This window comes from Aythya marila, assembly GCF_965140915.1.
Source record: "Aythya marila genome assembly, chromosome: 3".
Classification (NCBI taxonomy): Eukaryota; Metazoa; Chordata; class Aves; order Anseriformes; family Anatidae; genus Aythya; species Aythya marila.
The window spans coordinates 1,554,498-1,577,803 of record NC_139044.1 but is presented as its reverse complement, the minus strand read 5'-3'; the positions used below and the strand labels follow the sequence as shown (position 1 = coordinate 1,577,803).

Sequence of the window (23,306 nt, the reverse complement as noted above, 5' to 3'; positions counted from 1 at the left end):
AAACCTGTGGGAAGTCCAAGATAGCACAGTCTGCATCGTTATCACTGCTACTGCCTCACACAGGGTGAGTGCATGGGAGCCTGCTCCCCCTTTTGGTTTGGGCATTTCTCTCAGCATCAAGTAAGCAGGACTAAAACTGGTGATGTTTTGAGCAGAAATCTGTGGTTACTGTGCTGCAGCTGCTTTGCAGCAGAGATGTGCGTGGGGCACGGCCTGTGCCGGGCATCTCTTCCTTACTGACCTGCAAGAGTTTCCTCAGACAGGAAAGCACGAGCTGTGCCACAATGTGCCTGCTCTGCTCAGCAAACAAGAAGGATGCACTGAGGCAGGCAGCCTTTTCACCTCCAAATGAGGACTACAGCGCGGCCCCATAACCAGAGAGAACTTTTGTCCTACCGAGCATGAAGTGAGGCCGGGCAGTCTGCGACAGGCAGCCTCTGCACTCCACTTTGTGAGGTTTTCAGATGTTGCAACAAAACACAGCCAGAGTTTTCACCTAATCTTTCATTGCTCCTTGCTTTCTTTAAAGAAGTTTTTCCCCATTTTGGAACAATGAGGCCCTGGTTATCAATATACAGATGCAGACAAAAGAACAACTGCTGAATTCAAAACACGGTTCCCAATTTACATTTAATACTACCTGAATTGGTTAAACAGATCTCTCCCCAGCAAAACAATTGCAAAGCAGAGCAAGGTGTTGAAAAGCTTAGTGTGCTGAAGCTCTCAGTGCTAGGGCTGGGTTACCTATTAGCAGGTCATAACGTGCATGATAAAATCCGCAGGGGAGTACACAGTGACCAGCTCCTGCCTGACAGTAAAATGATGATGAAATTGTTGGGGCCGTGAAGATCAACAGCAGAGCTCCAAGCTGAGGGCTCCTGTCTCTGTGGACAGCTGGTGTGAGGAAGGATGGAGTGGGGAAATGCAGCTGGACCTAAGGACTGACAGCCTAAGCAGGAGGAGCGAAGGAGAGATTTCTGTGCCCATCAGATAACAATTAGGGTCAGCAGTTGCACTGCTGTACTGCTGTTGTGCTGCTATAGCTGTGATGGACTAGCTGTGTTCCTCCTGCGCAGAACGGGCTTCTGTTTACACGACGAACAAAGGCTGCAAAATAAAAGCTACTCGAGAACCAGCGCTGATTGCCCACATTGGTTGAACCAATATAAGTGTGCCAACCCTGCTCCTTCCAGGATCTTTGTACCAATGCCCGGTGTCTCTATTCCAATTGTCACCAAGGAACATCATTAAGGCTCTGGACCTTCTCAGGAACCAGACTCAAACCTACCACCCTTTTCACTACCCTTAGTCAACCACCCACCTCTGTTTGTAAGGCTCAGAGCCACACGTTAGCAGGTTTCCCTTTAACTGCTCTTGCCTCCCCAGCAAAGCCCCAGAATGAATTTAAGACCATGTGCACTCCACTTTTTTTCACACAAATAAGCCAATACTATAACAAGTTGGAAAAAGGTTTTCAAATCTTGCTGAAAACAGAAATACCACATTACAACAGACTCATCCATATAAGGCACTAGGAAAAAACTGCTCTGAGCTGTAGTCACAGAGACAAAATTGAGATGCACCCTCTGATTTAATGCCAGGTATTTATCACTGATGACTCAAGATGAGCTGTACAATAACTGTTAACTGTTGAGCTGGAGAGAAGTTCAGCAAAATATGTCTCAGTCAAACATCTTGGTCAAATCTAATGTAGAAAGAGACATTTGTACCTGCCTGACGGTGCTCCTTGCAGCCATAACTAAATACAACATTCCTGGATGCCTGTTCTAAATTATAGCAGTAGTCTTAGGTACTAAAAAGGCTTGCCACATCCTACCCTGAAGGTGTGGCAGCTCTTTTCCACTAGGGATGCTTTTGTTTGCTGGGAAATGAATCAATGGGATAGGTATGATGTTTAATTAATATTTTCTGGAGTTTTCCTGCAGCCAGGTTTGGCAAGTGGAAGAACCTCTCTGAGGAGCCCTGGACAAGAGCACGCTGCTCTGCTCGGAGCAGCAGTCTCACTCCTTCACCCTTGTTTCCTGCTTTATCCTCTGCTTCCACACATGCGGCAGCGGCAGCACACGTAAAGCTAATCACCCTTCCTTCCCCCTAGATCCTGGAACAAGCCACAGCCCACTAGCAAAACCACTAAAGAGCACACATAATTCTCTCCCTTGGGACATGAGCGAATGAAGTGCACATGGTGTAAGTCAGTCGTAAGGCTTAGTGCCTAACTGGAAGAACATATGCTAATGGTAAGGGTGAGCTTTAGCTAAGAACCTCTGCAGCGAGGCCTGCTGAGAACAGACAGGTTTTACTATCACTGTCAAAAAGCACGAAACAGAACATCCTCTGTGATGAGTAACAACCTCACCAAAAGAGATTTGGGTTTTCAAAGTATCAGCCTGCTTCACTCATAAGACACCTGCTCTGAAAGTCATTTGTGTAATGTATAAACTGCTCTTAAGGCAGAGGAGGATTTAGTGCTGTTATGAAATATATGATGTGCAATCAGCTATTGGCATCTTATATAGGCCAGGGACAGTCTGGGAAACATGAATGCAAAACGTCGAATCAACAATTTTTCAGAGATGATTTAGAGGACCAGTTCCTATTAGAGCTAACCAATTGTAAAGCTCCAGAGCTCCAAAAAGCCTTAAAAAGCTCAGTCTAAAACTCTCCCAAAGTAAACAGCTTTAGTCCTGCTCGGACTGAGAAAGCCAGAAAGCTGAAGCTCCCTGCTGCCTCTGAATGGAGAACATTTTGCAGTGTGCCTGAATCCAGTACATGGGCAGCCGGAACGCCAAATCTTAAAAACACAGAACTACATCCTGGGAAAGGCAACAGACAGCACACCTTTTCCAAACTTCTCGTCATGTTGAGCTGATGATCTTAGAAGAAAATCAGGAGTTCAGACCTGTGTAAGATGCCTCACAGGACTTGGGGAGTGATGTGTGTAAGCAGCAGGACATGTTTCTTCTCGTAGGGCTCGGAGACCGTCTCTGATACGCTGTAATTGCCTGCACGCTCACTGAGAGGGACAAGGAGCATGGAGATGAGAAGTAAAAAGCTGCTCACAGCATTGTGCTTCTTTTCACACTACATTCTCCTTTATGGCCCCAGTTTTATGCACAACTACTGCGTTTCTTGCTAACATAATTCTGCTGCAAGTAATGCCGTGGAGAATCTGACTTGTGCTACAGCGCGTGTTGTTGGTGGCTCTGTTACCACACATACCAGGTCATTTGTCTTGGGGTGGGAACACGGCTTTTCTTGGTGTGCGGTGCCCAGTATGGAAAAATTAGAAGTGATGGGAATAAACTTTTTGATGAATTAGTTTCTCTCCAAATGAAAGCAGAGGAAATTTTAGATGATCATAAAGTATTACAAACATATTTCAAATGTTATGTGAAGGCCTTCCATTAGTTTTAGAACTAGGTTTAAAGATAAAAGCATACACAAAGCAGCAGTTTTCCATCTCTTGATAATAGCTTCACTTGCTCTTTTTCAGATGCAAATGTTTATGTTTATTTCAAAAATGTACTCCAAAATACTTTCTGTCTGCTAATTAAATTGTACTTAATAGAGTTTGGCAAAAACCAAATATCCCAATCTTCCCTGTCCCACTCCCACTAAAAAAAAAATTTTTTTTTTTTTTTTTTCTGACTGAGGAAAAAAAAGAAATGATTCTCTATCCTAACTCAAAACTGCCAGATATTTTCCAACTCCAATCTGGATTTCCCACTTCTTGTTAGTTTACCATAAAACCGATTTTAGCAGCAGCACGAAACTGCAGTAAGGCAGAGGTCCAGTGACTGTTTCTGCAGCAGCGAACTGAGAAAGCCTGTGCCTGTATCTCACCCGTCCCAAAGAGCACCAGCAGAGTACGTCCAAACTTTTCTCCTCACTGCTGCGTCCAAACTTTTCTCCTCACTGCTGCTCCGTTACAGCCAGCCCCAGGGGCACAACGCTCCAGGAGGTTCAGGGACAGGCACAGCACAGGGAAGGGCACCAAAAGGAGGAAGAAGAGTAGGAAAATAATAACTTTTTAATTTTAGGATGGAAGTTCTATCTGGATTTCTTTCATCTATCAGCATTTGAAACATAAATGAGAGGCAAAATAAATAAATAAGTAAATTGTCCAAACCTATCCTCTAAAATCCTTCCATCATTTGTAGGACCAAGGATGGGAGAAAGAGAAGCTCTTCCCCCCTTTATGAATCTGACTACGTGCACACAAGTCTCTTTATCTTAGAGTACCTGAATCTCCATCATTACTTTAGGATTAGAAAGGATTCTTTCTGAACCAACTTTAAGGGGAGAGGTTCAAGGGTATGCTAGGTTTTTGCTTCTTTGTTTGGTTTTCTTTTCTTTTTTTAACTGGGACTAACACTTCATATTTTCTTTCAGACACATAAGACCAAGTTCTCACTGCTTTATTCATGCAAACTGACTGCACAAATCCTAAAATATCATGCCCTCCATTTGGTACTAGTCAGGAACAAACACTAACACTTTAACTCTACCAGTAGTATGTTTTTACACAAATTTGCCTTGTCAAAATCCATTTCCAAGCAGTTGCTGCACAGATTGTTTTTTTCTGGGTTTGCCAGGATGTGTGCAACAAACTTGGTCAATGAAATTTCATAAGTTGAAACACTGACTTAATCACTTTTCTCACAATCCTTTCATTCAACAGAAATAGCAAGACTGAGAAAAAAAAAAAAGGAAAAAAAAAAAAAAAAAAAACAGAAGAAAGGAACACAGCAAATCATGCATCTACTGAACACCTGGCACTTTCTGGCACATCTGGCAGGACAGGGTGACAAGCTAGCCTGCTGTACATATGAAGCAGACTTTCACTGTATTACACACACACGTATGTATCAAACATATATCAAATTTATATTAAATCAACAATAGTTTTTTTGTTTGTTTGTTTTTTTAGTATAAGCAATAACAACCTGAAAGATGCCCATTCATTTGTACCAACAGTTTCACTTTCCGCATTGATTCTTTACCAGGGAATGCAATGCAATAGTGTTTTGCATTTCACTTCAGTGCATTTCACTTGCATTGCACTTCACCTCACGGCCACAGCCAAGAAATCACTCAGCCCCAAAAGCTGCGGACCCCAGTGCAAACCTCCCATTCCAGGTCTCTATTGCAATGCCCTGAATGGAAGCATCTGCCTGTCAGAGTCCCATCTGCTGGAGCAGGTCACAGTATTTTCTGGCTAGCAAAGGAATCCATGAACGTTATAAACCAAAAAAAAAACCAAAAAAAAAAAACGATCAACTGCCATCTGTTTCACTGATTGCTCTAATCGATATACTTTCCTCCCCTAATGTCTTGTACAGACACACTCTCTCAAATATGTAACTGCAGGATCAATTCATCTGGGAAGAATATAAAAATCTCAATTTGACAAATGTCAAAACACGACAAAAACATGAACTGCTAAAGCTATCACGATGCTTAAAGGCACAGAATTTTGTTAATCTATCTGTTAAAAAAAAATAACTGGACAGAAAAAAAAATTCTTGAAGTCACCAATCAACAGATTTTGATGAGACAGAGTGACAACACTCGAGGATAATTATCTGATCTTCCTCCTCCCGCATCACCTTAACTTTACAACAGTGCTCTAAAAAGGGCTCCTCTGGGAAATGGCATCACCCAGAGTTCCCACTTGCCCAGATGTTTCCCTCATTATGTTACAAGCCTGTCAAGGAAAGGCAAATTCAGGGTTATTCTAATGATAGCAAACACCTCATAAAAAAACCTCTCCAAATTTACTTTTCCAAGGAACATCACTTTAAAAGGCATTTCAAGTGCCCATGAGGAAAGAAAGCATCATTTATAAAACATTATTACCAGAAATCTTGAAGATATTAACAACAACAAAATAAAATGTCCTGGAGCGGCAGCCCCAAAGAGCGACAGCGCCTTGGGCCCTTCCTGAGGCACATGGGGGAGGACTCCTGGGCAGGACCCCCACCACAGCCAGCGGGGATCTCCGTGCAAGGAGGGTCTGATCCCCGCTTGGGACCGGGCTGGGGAACCCCCAGACCCAAAATCCTGGCCGCAGTGAGGGGTTGCACTCTGTGGCCCACCAGCCAGGGGTGCCGTTCAAAAAACGCTCTGCTGGTGCTTTAATTCTTTTAAAAGTGATAAAGGGGGTTATGCACATTTGGGCTGCTTATCATGATAAATCTTCTGTCAGTGCCTTGCATGATTTGGTGCTTGTTTCTTTCCTAACACCTGGACACAGAGAAACTGAAAGCACTTGACCTCAGCACATGCAACTGCCCAGCTATTTACAGGCTTTGCCTTGGGATTTGGATGGTTCTGCACCTCTTAGCCCTTTATGGCTGTCTCTGGCCCTTTCAAAAGTCTAGCAAAATGTGATCCTGAGTAATTAAAATAAATAAATAAATAAATGAATGAATGAAAAGAACCACTCTCGAAAGAGGTTTTCCCTTTGGAAACCGAACCCAAAGCGGTCCTTTACCTCTGCCTGGCAATTCCCCGTCGGTGTCAGGGGGAGGGAAGCCCGGTGCCCTCAGCACCCACTCCCTTTTGGGGCTGGCTGCCCCCCGGGGGCTCCCCTCAGCCCCTAGGGGGAGACACCGCGCCGGGGGGGCGGTCCGGGGAGGGGATTCAGGCACTCACCTGCCGCTGGCTGTGGTTGCCGGGACCCTGGGGCTCGCCGCCGCCGCCGCGCAGCACGGTGATGTGCAAGGTGAGCAGGAGCAGCCCCAGCAGCAGCAGCAGCTCGGCCGCCAGCCGCACCATCCTCTTCAGCCGGGCGGCTTTAGGGCCCCGCAGCGGCGGCGGCCGAGGAGGAGGAGGCGGAGGAGGAGGAGGAGCCGCCGCCGCCGCCGTCGCCACCACCGTCCCCGGCGCCGGGGCCACCGCCGGAGCCCCGGGAGCCGCAGGACGGGCGGCGGGGGCCGCGCCGCCGTCGGGGCAGCGGCGGCAGCAGCAGCAGCAGCAGCAGCAGCAGCGGGGGGGGCCGCAGCCCCACGGCGGAGCCACGTCGGGGCGGGACGCGGCGACAGAGGCGACGGCGGCGGCGACGGTCCCGGTCCCGGCGCTGGCCGGCGGCGGGGGCCGGCAGGTAGCCCCCGAGGGGCCGCGGGCCGGCGGCGTCTCTGCGGGCGGCCCTGCAAGCCAGAGGCACCGTGGGCCGTCGGAGGGAAGGAGGAGGGAGGGCAGGAGGAGGGGGCGCCGGGGCCGGCTCTCACATCGCGGGGAGGAGGGAGCCGGCGGCTGTCGCCTGCCCCCTCGCCGGGGGATGGGGGTGGCCCCCGGAGCCGCTTCCCCCCGCTGCGGTGGCCTCGCCCCCCCCCGCCGCTGCCCCTTCCCCGCGGGACCCCCGGCGAGGCGCCTGCCCCCGCCCGCCCCGGCCGGCCCCGTCCCGACCCGTCCCGGGCCGGCTGCGAGCTGCCCCCGAGGGCTGCGGGATGAGGGGCAGCCCCGCCGCCTCCCCGCCGCCCCCCTTCTTCTTCTTCCTCCTCCTCCTCCTCCTCCTCCTCTCTTCTCTCGGAGCGCTGCCCCCGGCTCGGCGGCGGGGTCTGGGGGCGGCGGGCGAGGGGCTGCGAGAGCTTCAGCTGCCTGCCCTCCCTGGGAGCTGGATACCTGGCTCCATCTCTCCTCTCTTTCCTCCAGCCGCCCTAGTGCTGGCAGGGGCAGCTCCGCACTCTCTCCTGCCACCGTGCGTGCGTGTGTGCGAAAGGCTGGCTCTGCTCCTGCTCCTGCTCCCGCTGCTGCTGCTTCCAGAGCAACTTTCTCGCCCCCTCGCTCTGTGTCGGGAGAGGTGTGCGTCGGATGCTTTTATACTGCCCTGCCTCCCTCCCCTGCTGTCCTCCCCCCTTCTTGCTCCCCCCCTTTCCCTTCTCCCTCTCCGCAGCTCCCGCAGCAGCCTGCCGTCGCCCCCCCGCCCCGCTCCCCCCTCCACCGTGCCCCTCTGCCAGCCCCGCTCTGCCCGGGCACCCGCACCCGGCCGGGCCCTGCACCTTGCGGGAGGGCTTCCAGCTCTGCCCCGTGGGCACGGAGCTGTGCCCGAACGTCCCGTCCCCTTCTTCTGGTCCCGCGTCCCCAGCAGGGCTCAGGCTCCAAGCATTTCACGCTCCTCGCTTTCCTCCTCGCTGACTGCGTAAGCGTGGTGGGGAAAAAAAAGCAACCGGAACAGTCGCTGTCAGGTGGGAAGCCCCCAGGTTTCAGAGTAACTTGTATTTGGAAATATAAGAAAGTGAGGGTTAGGTTATCACCTGCTGCGAGGCAGGATCCCGGCACCGGAGCTGATGGAGCCGAGCCCCTTTTGAATGCTGACGGTCCAGCTCGCTGTAACAGGAACAAACACAGCTCAAATAAACTTGAAATGTAAATAAAGTCACCTAACAACAACAAAAAAAGAGAGTTTTGGCATCTTTGAGGTTGCTTTTCCACAATTCAGGTCGTTCCATGTGAAAATGAGGACACAAGTGATCATGGCCTGGGCAGGTGTGTGGCGGAGGGGTGTGTGTGAGCTGGCACCACCTGAAACTGCTATCGAAATGGCCAAATGGGGAAGAAGTGTTCCCACCCCAAAAACATTTTCAGCCTAAGAGTAATGCCCTCAGTGGTGTTCCCGCAACACAAGGGTAGGATGTGCAGAGAGCAGTACCAGCAGGGACCAAGGCACGAAGGGGGAGCCTCTGCATGCGGCACGCTAGGAATCTGGCAGGTTTGGGGCGCGAGCGGTCAGAGCTTGCGGGAGGTTTCTTACGGGTCTTGGTGCCGCTGAAGGCTGCGGTCATGATTGAGTCAGAACGATGCCTCGTACCCTTCCAGGCAGATAGGTTTCCCTTCCAATGATAACCACTGCAAAGTATTAGGCATCAGACAGGAATATGGTTAAAATAATTGCACTGAATTATCGTTAAAGATGTGACCTAAAGCCACAAAACCCAACCCTTCAGATTTAAGGACTTTTAATCCAAAAACTTGGTCTGTATTAGTACTATAGCAGGAATGATGTACACAAACAACTGCATAGGGTAGAGACTCGCACGTGCATCGCAGCAAGGAATAGCCCTCTGCAATCTCTCGTTGAGAAACACCCGATATTGCACCAGTGCTCGCGGATATGCCGGAAAATCATACAGAGCTATTCCATATTACATAAAGCCATAACAGCCTGTGGGACTGTCACGTGGGTTTAGAAAAATGTTTTTTTTCTTTCTTTCTTTTTTTTTTTTTTTTAACCCAAACATTCCTTGGGCTAATCAAAACACTGAGAAGATAAAAACACTGATGTGCTTCAGATGTCATCGCTTGGCCTGGGTTCTCCTCCTGCTGCCATCGCTGTGATCCTGGCAGCCGGCAACTTCATCCCCGGGCAGGCAATGCCAGCAGCAGCGAGCACGAAGCAGGAGGTGGCTAAGAAAGCAGGCTAGCAAAATCGGGCAGAAAAAAAGGCAGAAGAACGGCCCTCCAGGTGTACCAAGGTCTGTCCCTAACCTGGTGGCTGTCAGTGGATCCCAGCTGTTGAAGCAAAGTGGAAACTTGGCATGGGAGTTTCGTATCTCGGGGCTCACCAGTGCAAATCAATGGCCAGAGACGGGAGGCTGTAATGTGAAACAGTCCAAGTGACAGCCTGGTGAAACACACATGGGTCTGCCGCTGAGCTCTGGGTAATGTAAGTTCTCCCTTGCCTTATGAAAGACTGAAGCTAAAGACATCTTTAATCCAGATGAGATGGGCCCGAACTGGTGCACATTTCCTCATGGGACGTTAAGTTTTATGCTTTAAGCTTTTGTGGAAAGACAGGGACAGAGCAGTGCTACTATTAGCAGCAAGCGGATGGCAGCGAGAAGCCAAAACCTCTTCCCATTGAAAAGCTGGCACAAAAGTGGCGCTGGCTTATGGCAAAACTGCCTGCGTGGCTGCACTGGGGGGAACGGGTGGCGGGAGTGGGGAGCGTCTGCGTGGGCTCTGTAGATGCTGATTTCAATTCACAGACACTGTTAAATCGGCAGATGACTTCGTCGATGAATCCAGAAGACAGAATCACAACCTGTAGAGGAGATGTACTCAAAAGCAAAGGGAAAAACTTCTCCAGGCTGAGCGAGTAACTTGCTTGGCAGCCACCATCTGATCCCTGGAAAATGAAGGCAGGCTTTGCCCTGGGGAGGAGACCCATCGGCAGGCTGCAGGGGATGCTGCTCCCAGGATGTGGTTATGGGCACCCATCAGGGAGGTACATCAGCAGGTGGGTGTTCCTTTGACAGCCTCGCCCCTCCACCTCCAGCTTCTCCCTTCCATTTCTCTTCCCGTTGGCAACAAAGGTAGAGGTGGACAGTGTTCAGTGGGGTGCAGCACTCCCAGCCTCTTGTGTGTGCAAAAGGAAACACCCTGAGCCCACGCTCACTAAAAGAGAGTTAAATTCACATTTTATGCAACATTTCCTATAGGACAAGTGCACTACGTGGACAGTGGGGTTATCAGCAAGCTGCAGTAGCTCAGCGTCTGATCTACCTCTCCCGAGCCCCGCAGATCTTACACTCCTCATTGTGCAGCTTCCAAAGGGGGATATGGCTGTGCCTGTCAGCCTCAACCACATGTTGAAGACTCTCTCCTGGGGAGGCTGTTTCCGGGGTCAATCAAGACTCTGGTCATGGTCCTGTCAACAAAAAACTGCACAACAGTTGTCCATGGTCACTGTGACACCTTCAGTGCTCAAGGGCAAGAAGCTGGGGCTGGATTTGCCACATCCTAGCCGGCATGTCCTGCTTGCCGGTGTTCCTGGCACCTGCACTTTCCAGGGCAAACCCCACCACATCACCACAAAGGCACTCAACCATTTGGCGTCATGAGTGCCACTCCTGAGAAACGAAGCATTGCCTAGCTGACAAACGACACTGCAGTCTGGGAGGTCCTGTTGACTGAAATAATTAGTACGTTAGCTGTACCTGCTCAAGTGTGAAAAATCCTTGTTTTGGATGAGTGCCACAAGGTGACGTCCTTCAAGGCTAGTGTGAGAGGGGCTGGGGAGAGAGAGAAAGAGAGGGAAAAATACAGTGTGATGTAACACAACGTATGGTGCTGTCTATGCTTTATCTCAGAAGGATGGAGGAGGCAGCGGTGGGAGCAACAGCAGATTAACTGGTGTGAGGTGCCTTTTTTGTCAGAGCACCACGGCTCAGTGGGGCCCTGCACCCCACTCATCTCGGTGGTTAAAGGATGCTGGCGCTTACCTGTTTGTCCACTTTGCCCCTTTATTACCAACCCTGGTATTGCTTCGGGACTGTGGAGGTGTCCTGTCTGTAAGACTGACAGCTTTTCAGACCAGACGTGGCTGGTAGAGCCTTCCTCAGCTCACTCCTCCCCGCGCCCACTCCCAGGATGCTGTTGTTTTATCTTTAAGCCCGGGGGTTGCTTTAAAATTATCTGGGATGAAAACCTGGCTCCACTGAAGTCGTTGGCAAAGCTCCCATTGACTTCAGAGGAGCCAGGATTTCACCCTAAGATGCTTTGTAGATTATTGGTGAATGGAAAGCATACGTCTGGCTTCTTGAGGGTTATTATTGTTGGTGGTGACCTCTGCTCTGACGAGCATTGAGCAAGGCTGGTTGAGACAGATGGCTAAAGCTTTGCCTGCCTCTTCCCCTGCTTCCTTACAGGGACTTTGCTTTACAGCTCATCATCTTGGATGCTGCTTATCAAGGAATACCTTCCCGTCGCCTGCCAGTGGAATTTAATGCCTGTTTGCCCACATTCCCCTTCCCCCAACACCGGCAGATCAGCAGATAGGAGACAGAATGGCTGATTAGCTTCTAGCTCCCACCTCTTAGCTGTAAGCTGCAAATGCACACATAAGGGTCTTCTTAAAAAAAAAAAAAAAAAAAGAATAACCTTCCCCTGCAGGCAACCTAGGTCTTTCTGTGACTCATGGTCCCTTTATCTCGATAAATTACTACTTGAATAGTAACCACTGTCTTTTAAAAATAACTGATTAGCTCAGAGGTCTCCATTTTCCTGCCTCTGCTAGACCAGCGCTTTCCTTCCCGTCTACATATTTTGCCACCAGCTGGGTCTAATGGCTGGGTCAAGATTTCTGAATTTTGCAGTGCCTCATGTGACAGGCTGGAAATTCAGCGGCCACTTTATTAAAACTTGAAGCAAAAGCAGAAACGTATAATGAGAAGTCTCAATCATGGAATATGGAAATGGAGAAAACAGTCTGGCCCAGTTTCCCACCTGTTATTTATTTTTTTAATACCAAATTCTGTTTATTTTCCACTCGCCCACATTTTCACTTTTCAACATGCTGCGCATTTGTGTACTGATGACGTGCAACTGCACTGCAGCATTTGCCAAGACGCGGCAGTACGAGGCTGTGGGAATCGGCATACTGGGCAACATTTTTCAGAAGTGCCCAGAGAGCCTCAGTTCTGCTGACATTCATAAGCGCTTGCCACAAGGCATTTTTGCCTCTTTAGAGAAACACAGCGAAACCAGCAAACTCCTTTCCCGCCAGCACAGTTTTATTGCTGCAGAAGGACATGGGTTTTTAGCTGAGGCGGGCGCTGCGGGGCTCAGCCACCTGATTGAGTTACCCTCATCGAGACGCAGCCCCTCAGCCGAGGCGAACACCTTCCCGGTGGTTTTGCTGGCTGCAGTGCCAGGCATTTGGTAGAGCCGGCCCCGCGGCCTGGAGCGGGGAGGCAGGCTCACATTTTGGCAGCAGCGAGCCATTGAATTGGCTCACCCATTAAGTTGGCTCATCCGTTAAGTTGGCTCGGCCAAATTCATCGGTAAGCTTAAATTATTACATTTAATAATGAATAAGGTGACAGCTCACCCTGCGCATACCTACGCAGGCTGTCTGCGGGTGCTGCAGAGAAGGAGCTTTACACGGGCACGTCTGGTGGGGCTGAGAGCACAGCCAGGAGGTTCAGTTCTGCTGGCCCAGCTGATGGGAAGGGGTTGTATGACTGAGGCTTGAGCAGGGCAGCAACTTCTGACATGTCTCGTCTTGTGTTCAGCGGTGTAGCAGATCAGCAGCATCTCTGATAATTAAAAAAAGAAGAAAAAAAAAAAAAAGAGAGAGATAAATAGAGCATTTCACACCTTCCACACCTATGATTTCCAACCCCTTTATTTCCCCAGGGAAAACATCACACTGCTGGATTGCTATTGGCCTTTTTTCAAGGCTACTTTTGTAACACTGGAAGCAGGGAACTTAATTGAAAACTAAAACAAATCAGAAAGCCAGCTGAGCGGCTAACTCACAGGGATGAGAAAGGACGATTTTGCAGCAAATGCAGTGATGATGAGTGAGATGAAGGGCTGTCTCTCCTCCTCCCACCCCCCAAAAAAAGAGTTTAGCTATCTCCATTGCTGGGAACCTTTCACTCCTACAGAGAACATACATAGAATATAGTTCGTGTGCTGTTGGCTTCAGGTGGTGTCATCTGGCTTTGCACAACTGATTTCACACGAGAGGCAGAGAGTTGTGCTGAAGCCTATTGCTGCGCTGTCAGGGCTGAAGATTTTGCCAGTCTGGTTATGCCTCCTGAATAGGGACTCTTCAGGGGTTATATTTTATTTTCCTTAGTATGTCAGTTCCTCTCCTTGATGGCTGATGCTCTGGATTTCCTAGTATCTTTGTGCAGTGCTTTGGCAAGTCAAAAGTATACCACATCAATAAAACGATCATTTTTGAATCCTGCACTCTAACGCCTGTAACAGTTGAGTGCTGAATTTACCCTGACATCTCTCAGCTCCATTTCGAGCCAGTGCTTTAGGAGCTAAACAGTATCAGTGATAAATATTCTCTTCTTTTCCATAATGGAATCTCCAGCAAATAATTCTGAAGTACGTCACTCTGTGTACTGAACCAACTGGAAAAATGCCACAGTCCTGTCATTACAGAGACTTTGTTTAACAAAAGTGTCAGAAACATGGAGCAAGAGGACAGATTTTCCCCTGCTATTTACCTCTTTCTCTGAGGCTCTGATGCTGAGCCCATTGGTACCCCAAGTCCAAGCCCAATGACAAATGGTATAAATCCCTGCAGAGATGTCCGAATGATCTGCTACATTGGCAACAGTCTTTCAAACCATGTAAGTTCACTGAGATGCACAAAAAAAGCTCTTATGGGAAGTAAACCTCCTCTGTAGGGACTGTGGCAATGTGCTCAGTGGAGGCATATCTGTTACACAGCCATCTGGCATGCTGTAGGGAAACAGTGGGAAGAGGCTCAGTTATTACTGCAGGTGAAGAAATCATTTAAACCTGTACACGTGCCCCTTCTCTCTCTATTTTTTATAAGTTGCTGAGGCCTTAAATTCATGTGTACTGGACTAAAGACGGGCAGTTAGGTTAGATATTCACAGCACCGGAGCTAAAGTGCAGGCTGGGTTTTGTTTCCTCTGTCAGAACAGCTTTACTAAAGTGGAGCCCAGGTTTGTGATAGCCTAGAACCAACAGTGAAAGTCATAATAGCAAACAGTGGTAGAGTCCCTGTGAAATATCCCAGGCAATAGAGAATGGGATTAATTTGAAACGTCCCTTTAAAGGATGATGATATTATGTTAAATAAAGCAATGGAGAGGGAAATTAAAATAAAATAAAATAAAATAAAAATAAAATAAAATAAAATAAAATAAAATAAAATAAAATAAAATAAAATAAAATAAAATAAAATAAAATAAAATAAAATAAAATAAAATAAGAGTTTGGGGCCTTTCAGCTCAAGTATTTAAGAAAAACGTCCTCTGCTACCCAACTTCAATCACGCTTTTTTGGACAAGCGCAGTTTGGACAGCAACAGCTTCACCTGCTGTCCACGGTGGGATGTGAAAATCTCAGTGGTTTGGATGAGGTGGCCAGTGCACAGGGGGTTCCAGAGCATCTACAGCAGACCTGACACTTGGTGCATGCTGGTGATAAGTGGGAGGAAAGCAGGGACACCCACAAGTGCCCAGGGAATTCTTGGTCCTGCTGGAGGCAGACATTCTGGAGAAATTGCTCCAAACTGGAGCCACAGGGCTGGGAGGGAGCGAGGGAGAGTGGGTTGAACGGGTGACACACTGCAGATCAAAGCATGTGTTTGTTCAGGGCATCTGACCTGTCTGTAGATGTTCGCTCCTCACGTACCCTGAAGACAGCAGCAAAACGGCGTGGAAAAAGCAATAGCTGGAGCTCCACCTTGCTGTCTGAGACAGCTATTTGCTGCTAATCAACTACTGGCCTTGTTCTACTGTCACGGTGAAAATCAGCATCAGGAGGTGGTATAACTACACAAATCCTCAAGGGAGGAAGGCTTCAGAAGGACTGGTGGAAAAATGGGTAAGCATATCTGAATAACAACATCACAGCCCTCTCTGATCAATCATGGTCTTTATCCTTCTACTGTGCTGGCTATAACCGTTGTCCCTTTTATGCCGTAATATCACTTCAGAGTTTATATGTTTCTAGTGCATTTTTAATGCATAATGTCATTTTCCTGAAATGTGGGGCGTATGGGCTTACTGTTGCTATTGAAGCTGCTGCTGGTGGTTGTTTCCTGGCTAGTCCCCTGGTCTGAGCAAATGGCAGCACAATCGGGCCAGCCCTTGGTAGTTTTCCTTCCAGAGTTGCCTCTTCACCAGGTTAAGAAACACTGAAGCTATTCCTAGTGCTAAACCCACAGAGCAGGTGGGTGATAAGATTATTGGCTCAAGAAACTAGAAAGTTTGAGAAAGTTTGTGACTGGGCCCACTATAAAAGGAAATTCTTTCCAAAAATTTACAAATAAATGAAATTCAGTGCAGGCAGGATCAGACTCTTGTACACCAAGGATTTTTTTTACTGTATATGGAGACACTAAAGAGATCTTTTTTTAAACAAGAAACAACTTGAAACAGAATGAAAAATGGAAAGAGAGAGAGGAAAAAAAAAAAAAGCAAAAAAAAAAAAAAAAGCAAATTAACCCTTTTTGACTTCTGGCGCTTAACCTCAAACAGCTTTTTTAAGTAGATCCCTAGGGGGGTTCGTCTGTAAAACGCTACAATTTACAAGTGGGTTTAAGTACAACATGTTGCTTTTCAACCACAGGCAGACAGGAAAAGATCCAATTGACACCTGCTTCAGACAACAAATGGGGCACAAAAGACAAAACTCATTTCAAAGGGTCTATTTGTTTGTCTCTTGTCATGGATTAAACCAGGGGGCCACTGCTTCAGGATGGATTCTGCTCCCATTCCAGTCAATGGAAAAAAAGCTTATTTGTGTGAATAACGCAGAACCAGCCCTTGGCAAGGAAAAGAGCTGGTTGTTGCTGAAGTTTTACTGCCGATTCTGTAGTAAGCGAGGATATGGTACTTCTGAAATGCTCGATTTGCAAGCCAGATGTTTGAAATATGAATATTCACACTTGCAGAACTTTAAACAGAACGATGAAAGTTTACTGAAAAACAAGTGGGAATACAAGAATTTTTTTTAAGAATGCAAAGTACCACAGTGCTTTTTAAAAATAGGTTTTCATTTATTTGATTCGAGTCTAACTCAATTTAGAAAATTCTTCCTGTCTAAAGCAATTTTTGTGTGTGCGGGGAAGAGCAGAGAAAAATCGCTGAAATTATGCTTTTTAGAAATTCAAACCAAATGAAAATAAAAATGGACTACCTTGTTGCCAGTAGTTTCATTAATGGAAATGAGATGCTGAAGGAAATGCTCTAAATCATCAGATGTTTCAACATCCCCCCTACTCACGCAGTGTGTCGCGGGGCTCCCCCAGACACGTGCATGCCCAATAAGCCCTTTGCACTTTCGGTTTTGGGTGCTCCCTGGGTGTAGGCGAGGCCGTGAACAGCTCGGCTGCAACCCAGCTCTGCCTGTCCAAAGGAAAAAAAAAAGAGAGAGAGAGAGAGAGAGAGAGAGAAAGCCTGACATGAACATTTTGGCAGCTCTTCACTTCAAAGAGAACAGAACTTCTGTCTACTGCTTGTTGTCCTTTGATTTTTCATGGATGTGGTGGTGGATGGGGTTTCCAAATCCCTGTCCCTGCCAAACAGCAAGCCAGGTTTTGTCCTCAGATACCTGCCTCTAATCCCTTGGATTTGTGCTGAGTTTGGGCCACGCACAAGCTTTTGCCTGTGTATTTAATCACTGGGGGCTGGGGGGGAGCGGAGCCTGGACTGTTATCAGTCATTCTGTTCTCATGATTAATCTTGTAATTACAAAACGAAGTCAAAGCAGCTCCAAAGAGGAAGACAATCCCCGGTAGCTGCAGGCTTCAGCTCCCGGCTCCTGCGCTCTGAGCGCTTGCAGCTGGCAGCGCTGGCTCGCCTGCGTTGGAGAGGCCAAAAACCTGCGTGTGGGAGCCTCGTCTGCGCTGGCATCTGCTGCTGCGGGGTACCTTTAGCTTGGAGCTGAGGCTGCAGAAACTGGGCCGGACACATGACCTGCAGGCAGTCCAGAGCCCCAGTGTGTTGCAACGGAGCAGCAATTCCAGCACACGCACGCAGAGGAGGCGATGGTGCACAGGGGAGTGCTAACTCTGAATTTTCTGCCTCTTGCAGCGTGCACCGCACCCCCTCCAACGATGGTAGAATTCCACTAGCAAATAATTGTGTTAATACGAGTGTTTAGCTTGCATTTACTGAAATGCTTTAAATTGGATTTCTGCCCCTTTAGCTCCCAATAGTTCCTTGAGGCTAAACAACACACGTTTTTGTATCGGATGAAGCCCGTGTACTTAAACGGTGTGGTGCAACTGCCCCCTCTCTGCAGGTAGAGACGATGCACATCCCAATTCACAGGAGTAAACTATACCAGTATAAAGCGCATTTTGCTGATATTGCACCTTCGTCAGGACTTTCACTAATTTAACAGCTTCAGTTAAAAAAATAAAATAAAATCATACCCCTAGCAGAAATAGAAAATCTATGTGCAAGCAGGTACAGGACATAAAAGTCCACTAGCACTCTTCAGTTGTTTCAGGAAAGTAAGAGACAAAGCCTACTCAGCCTTGCAGAAAGACTTCCCAGTGACTATTTATGAACTAAACAGTCATAGTAGAGAGAACAAAAGTCTACCACTGACTGAAAACAATTCAAACAGTAAAAATCCCAACCCATAGAACAATACACGCACACGAATTAGTCTTTAGTTGGAGCAAAGCTCTCTGGATTGCCACACCTATTAACAACTGGGGAAGAAGCTGAGAAGCAATGCGTTAAATTTGGCAGATAAAACTAAACTGATAAAGTTAAATAAAGCTGAGGAAAAAGAGGAACAAATTCCATTCCAGATAGACAACACAGCAATGAAGAGATTCACGTAGAAGAATGTAGCAGAAACAACATGGCAAAAATACTCCCACACACTGAGTAATGGTAAGGGGACTCTACCAACCTTGGTTCCAATGTGAACAAGAGGGAATTGTCTGGGGAGAAGCACTCAGAAGAAAAAGCTGTGATGCTTGGGGAGAAAATAATGCTGAAAATATTCTTTTGCTGTCATTTCAGCTGGCACTTTAAGTACTGACTTTGTGTCAAAACCAGAAACCAGGTACAGAAAAAATCCACATGATAACCAAGGTCGAGAGAACTTTGCTACTTGAAAAGGGACCCAGAAGGACAAGGATCAGGGATCGAAGATGTGCCAGCAGACAGCCTAATGTCATGTTAAAGTAGCCACTGCTTTACAGAAAGGTAAATGACCTCTTCTGTACTACTGGATGGAGACAATGCAGCATCGTTAAAGCACATGACATCTGTAAGCAAAAAGGAGTATGCTTTTTCATAAATAATGCCTAGCACTGTAGAAATGAGTTGAGGGATTCAGACTGAAAAAAGCTGAAACCAGAACAAAAAAATTCTCCGCAAATCTAAGCATTTTTATGAGACCTACATTTCTTCCATTGATAGCATAACATTAGCTAAATCAGTGGTTTTCCATCTCGCTTTTAATGTGGATTGCTGCATTTTTTCACTAGACATATAGATTCCTGGGCAGTTCCTGAGCCTACTGACAATAAGTTTGCTTTTCTTAGCCGCTTGTTGCTGCCCCACAGATTTGTAAGCCACAGGTTGAAGATCTCTATTCTAAAGGATTTCAGACCTTGGTGCTCAAGACGCAGTCATCTCAAGACCAATTAAAAAAATAAACTAGTGATGGGAATGGAAAGATTCTTCATTTGGCTTAATTATCTAGGGCAAGGAGAAAACATCCCTTTCATCCAGGGCTTGCATAATTGTCCGTTACGGGCTACAGTTTTGGCTTCTCTAAAATGAGTGTCAAAACTCATACTGAATTAAACGGAAGAGGGATTTGACCCATAAGGATTCAGACCTTTTGAAGCATCCGATCTGTCGATCATTGACTAAAAGATCCTGGGAAAAACAGTTCAGTGCTTTCAGTGCCTGATAAACCTTTCTACACACCCCCCTCAAAAAAAAAAAAAAAAAAAAAATCAACAAAACTCCACCAACCCAAACCAACAAACAAGTAAAAAAGAAAAAACAACCAAGAACCAAGAAACCTGGACTGACTGCTATCTCTGTGGTGTACATGTGCATTTATGAGAGAAAATAAGTTTGCCTATTGCACAAGTAATTTGGGGGTTCTTAGGTTCAGGAATGTATATACATATATACCTTATTAAATGGTAGTAGAGTATGGGAAATCCAGAAATATCAGCACTCAAAAGACTGGTCAAGGCTATCATTACAAATATAGAAACCAGTCTAAGAAACCAGTTATAGTGTGTTAGGCTGGTGGACTGGATTTTAAATTAAGTTTTAGCTGGAATGATTTTTTTTTTTCTTTAGCTATTTTTAGACTCAGCCATGTGAGAAGCACATGGCTCCATAAATACATTTCCCTCAAGAATAAGTTAATGGGGTGGGGTGCGTGGGAGGAAACAACCTAAACAATTCATTTAAAGTTAATAACTGAGTTAAGAATTTTATAGCTTAATTTTTTAAACATTTGTCATTAAAGTGTGATTGACTTCTGTAATAACATACACACATATACCAGCAGCACATGGGACAGTCGACTGATGGGAGGATTCACATAGGCCCCTATTAGCCTATAGCATCCCTGGCTTCTTCCCAGAGCTAAGAGAGAGGGAAACTATTCAGGAGCATTTTGGTGCCACTGCGGTAGGCTCTGGCTCTGAAATGCCCCACAAAAGAACCTGTCTTTTCTTCTGCTCATTCAGAGAGGGCTTGAGGAGAATCAGCCTGTGTGAAATCTTCCAGCAATCGTTTCAGAAAACTGTGCATAAGAAAAAGGTAAAGAAAAGAGCAGCCACGTGCTAATGTTCGTATATTTCTATCCAATACAAGAGGGTGTCTAGGTAGAGATGAAGATGATGAAGGGCTTGTGCAAGTGAAACTTACCATGTCCTCAGAAGAGGGACGTCATTAGTTGGGATGGCAATGAGCTGTGTTTTTCGGTTTGCTGGAATCTGGATTTCATCTCCCTGCTGTGTATGTCCAAGTGCATATCTGACTGTGGACTGTTTTTTTTTCTTAAACTTTACAGAGAAGTTTATTCGGTTGCTTCTACTGTGGACTACTGGCTTTGCCTCTTTTCAACCTACAGATCAAAGGCTTTATATAAAAACAGTGCAATTATGACTAAAATAAACACTTTAAACACTGTTACTGTGATTCCATCCAGACTTTTTTTTCTAGGTTTGTATTAACACTCAAGTGACTCAATCAGCATTGGTAGCAATAAAATACACATGATAATCCCCTGCTGATCCATCATTTGTACCAAGAAGACTTAAGTGGTGCAGCTTGTATTTTATTTCCTTTTTCTAGCCTCTGTCGAAAGTACATGCCCTTGTGCAATGTACATGCGATACTCAGAAATCAAAAGAACAGCTAATTAATTACATCCCACCTCCTCATATGGAAAATGGATCTAAACTAGCATCTAAAACACAATGTGTTTGCTTTAAATAGCCAAATGCGGAGGGACCAGAGAGATCTGTGGGGAATTTTTGGCACCATATGAAGATTCTTTCAGCCCTCGAATCCCCCACCCTTGAATTCTGTGGTGGGTTAGTAGGGAAAGGATATAAAATTGTGGAATTTTTTTTAAAGGCTTTTCTCTTTGTTTTCTATTCTCCTTGGCTGCGCTCTTATATTTTAATACCGTATAATAGTAAGGAACAAGGAGGGTCATTCAAAAATATTTTTTAATCTTTATTAAAAACAGAACTGCCTTTTGCTGCCGCTGGACCGCATTTACCTACAAAGTCCTAAAATGGCTGAAAGGACTGCAACCATAGCTTCTACTTAGGGGTTTTGAGGGGTGCCAACCCAAGTCTGAATGACTGTAGGCAGTGGAGAATGCCAGTTTCTCACTAAGTTTTTACATGGTGCTGACCACTTCAGTGTCGAAGCATTTCCCAGGGGTCCAAAATTAGATACCAGCATTGCTCTTTTAGTTTTGAACAAAAAAGATGCTTTGCTTTGGACTGACTTTCCACTTAGCCCCCCTTTCATTAAGGCATATTTAACTTTAATTCACCATGATGGGACGGTAGCATGAATTTAAGGGCTTTGGTGAACGAGGAAGGGATTGCTCATGTATTAAGAGCTACAAAGTGCTGCAAGAATAAGAGATGGAGTGAACACTTGGTCTCAGTTGTGATGTGACTTTGCTCTCTTGCCTCCAAGACTAAATGTACATTAGGACTTTTTTATGGCCATATACATATTGAACTTTCAGACTTAATTTTACTGTCTGCATGAGAAAAAAGGAGCAGTAAAGGCCTGAAGGAGGCTTCTGGAATTAAAGAGAAAGGTATAGGGAATATGAGGGTTTAGAACACTGTGTTTAAGAATTCAGAAGTGTTGAGGCAGGCCCAGCCTGTTCCAGTACAGGTGGTGGAATGCCTATATAAGTTTTTCCTTCCTCCACCATGCTGTTCAGTCCTAGCATCTATGGCCATTAGCACAGATCAGCAATAAAGCCCCAGATCACCAGAATGAACGGGCTTCTTCCACATGTGAGGATTTCTACTGCTTGCCCATTTTGTAAAGGATAACGTGGTTCCCCCCCTCCACCCCTAGCTTCCATACCATGGGCAAGATCTCAAACTTCTATACAAAAGAAGTTAAGCTCACTAATAAAACTTACTGAGTTTAAGCAGATAATCCAAATGTCTTGCTTACTCATAGAGTTCCAGCTACTGTGAGCTGAATTGCTGGCATGATCTCATATACAATGTAGAACACAACTTGGGCTACTAGGAACACTACCTGCTACACAAAACAATCTGGGAGAATTAGTGGGAAAAAAAAAAAAAAAAAAAAAAGAGTAATTAAAAAGAGTAAAAAGCCATGCAAAAAATCACACGAAACATTATCATTAGAGCATACACGATCATGATCTTTGTTGTAGTTACATTGAAATATTTTTTCACCTCAAAAAGAATGGGGAAAAGACTACTTGAATAAATACCACATATCCACCACCAAAATAAATGGATCGACAGCATTTTGTCCTGAATTATCATGGGAAAAAATATCCACAAAAATTACAGAAACATCACAGATATGCAGAGCAAATATCTTAGACCAGTTAAAGTATCTATTATTGCTTGTTTTTATCTGTCTCTAAAGGGAAGCTACATTTGACCTCCAAGGAAGGTCAACAACTTAATTATTGTACTCAAGACAAAGCTACTCCATGCACAGGAAATGAAAGCTAAAGAGAAGCACTTCAAAAAGAAAGGCGTTTTACCCTCTTAAATAAATGAGACCCACAAAATTCAATATTGTTTTCATACTGATCAAGACTTCTGGCTGGATGCTAAGTGGTGTTCACTGGGTAAAGACAGGAAATCCAGGAGCCTTCCTGCCTCTACAACACAAGCGTTAGAGCAGGGCAAAGCAGCTCGAAAGATAGTATAGGAAAATGGTCTGCATGGGTGAGGGCTGTCACAGACATACTTTGTTAAAATGTCATATCTACTTGCTTGAGAAAAACAAGATGCTTTCTAGAGCTTAAGAAAATATTTTTTCCAATATTTGTACCCAGTTTATGGGTTACAAGTTAGCACCTCCATAGAAATGACACCGCAGTTTTCAGTGCAGAGTGCTGCAGCTTCTCCTATAGTTAACAGAAACCATTCACAAAGGGCACTCTAACATCCAGGCTGCTTTTGCTGAGCACTCTGCTTATGGACTGAAAACCAAACCCAACAGAACTCTGCATTGTAGCTTGTCCTATTCCCACTCTGCAGCAGAGTCAAGAAGCTCTTCTCACCGCCAGTACCAACCCTCTCCACTCCAGCCTAC

At 46.1% G+C, this 23,306-nt stretch overlaps 1 protein-coding gene across 2 annotated transcripts in view; it reads right to left on the bottom strand.

The window, feature by feature from the left end:
* ISM1 (isthmin 1) overlaps positions 1-6,930 on the bottom strand; it is a 40,280-nt gene extending 33,350 nt beyond the window's left edge. For both annotated transcript variants that reach the window (XM_082755660.1, XM_082755661.1), the window contains exon 1: positions 6,679-6,930. In XM_082755660.1, the coding sequence (XP_082611786.1) occupies positions 6,679-6,801 (123 nt within the window). In that variant the 5' untranslated portion in view covers positions 6,802-6,930. The remainder of the gene's footprint in view (positions 1-6,678) is intronic.
* Between the last annotated feature and the right edge of the window lie 16,376 nt (positions 6,931-23,306).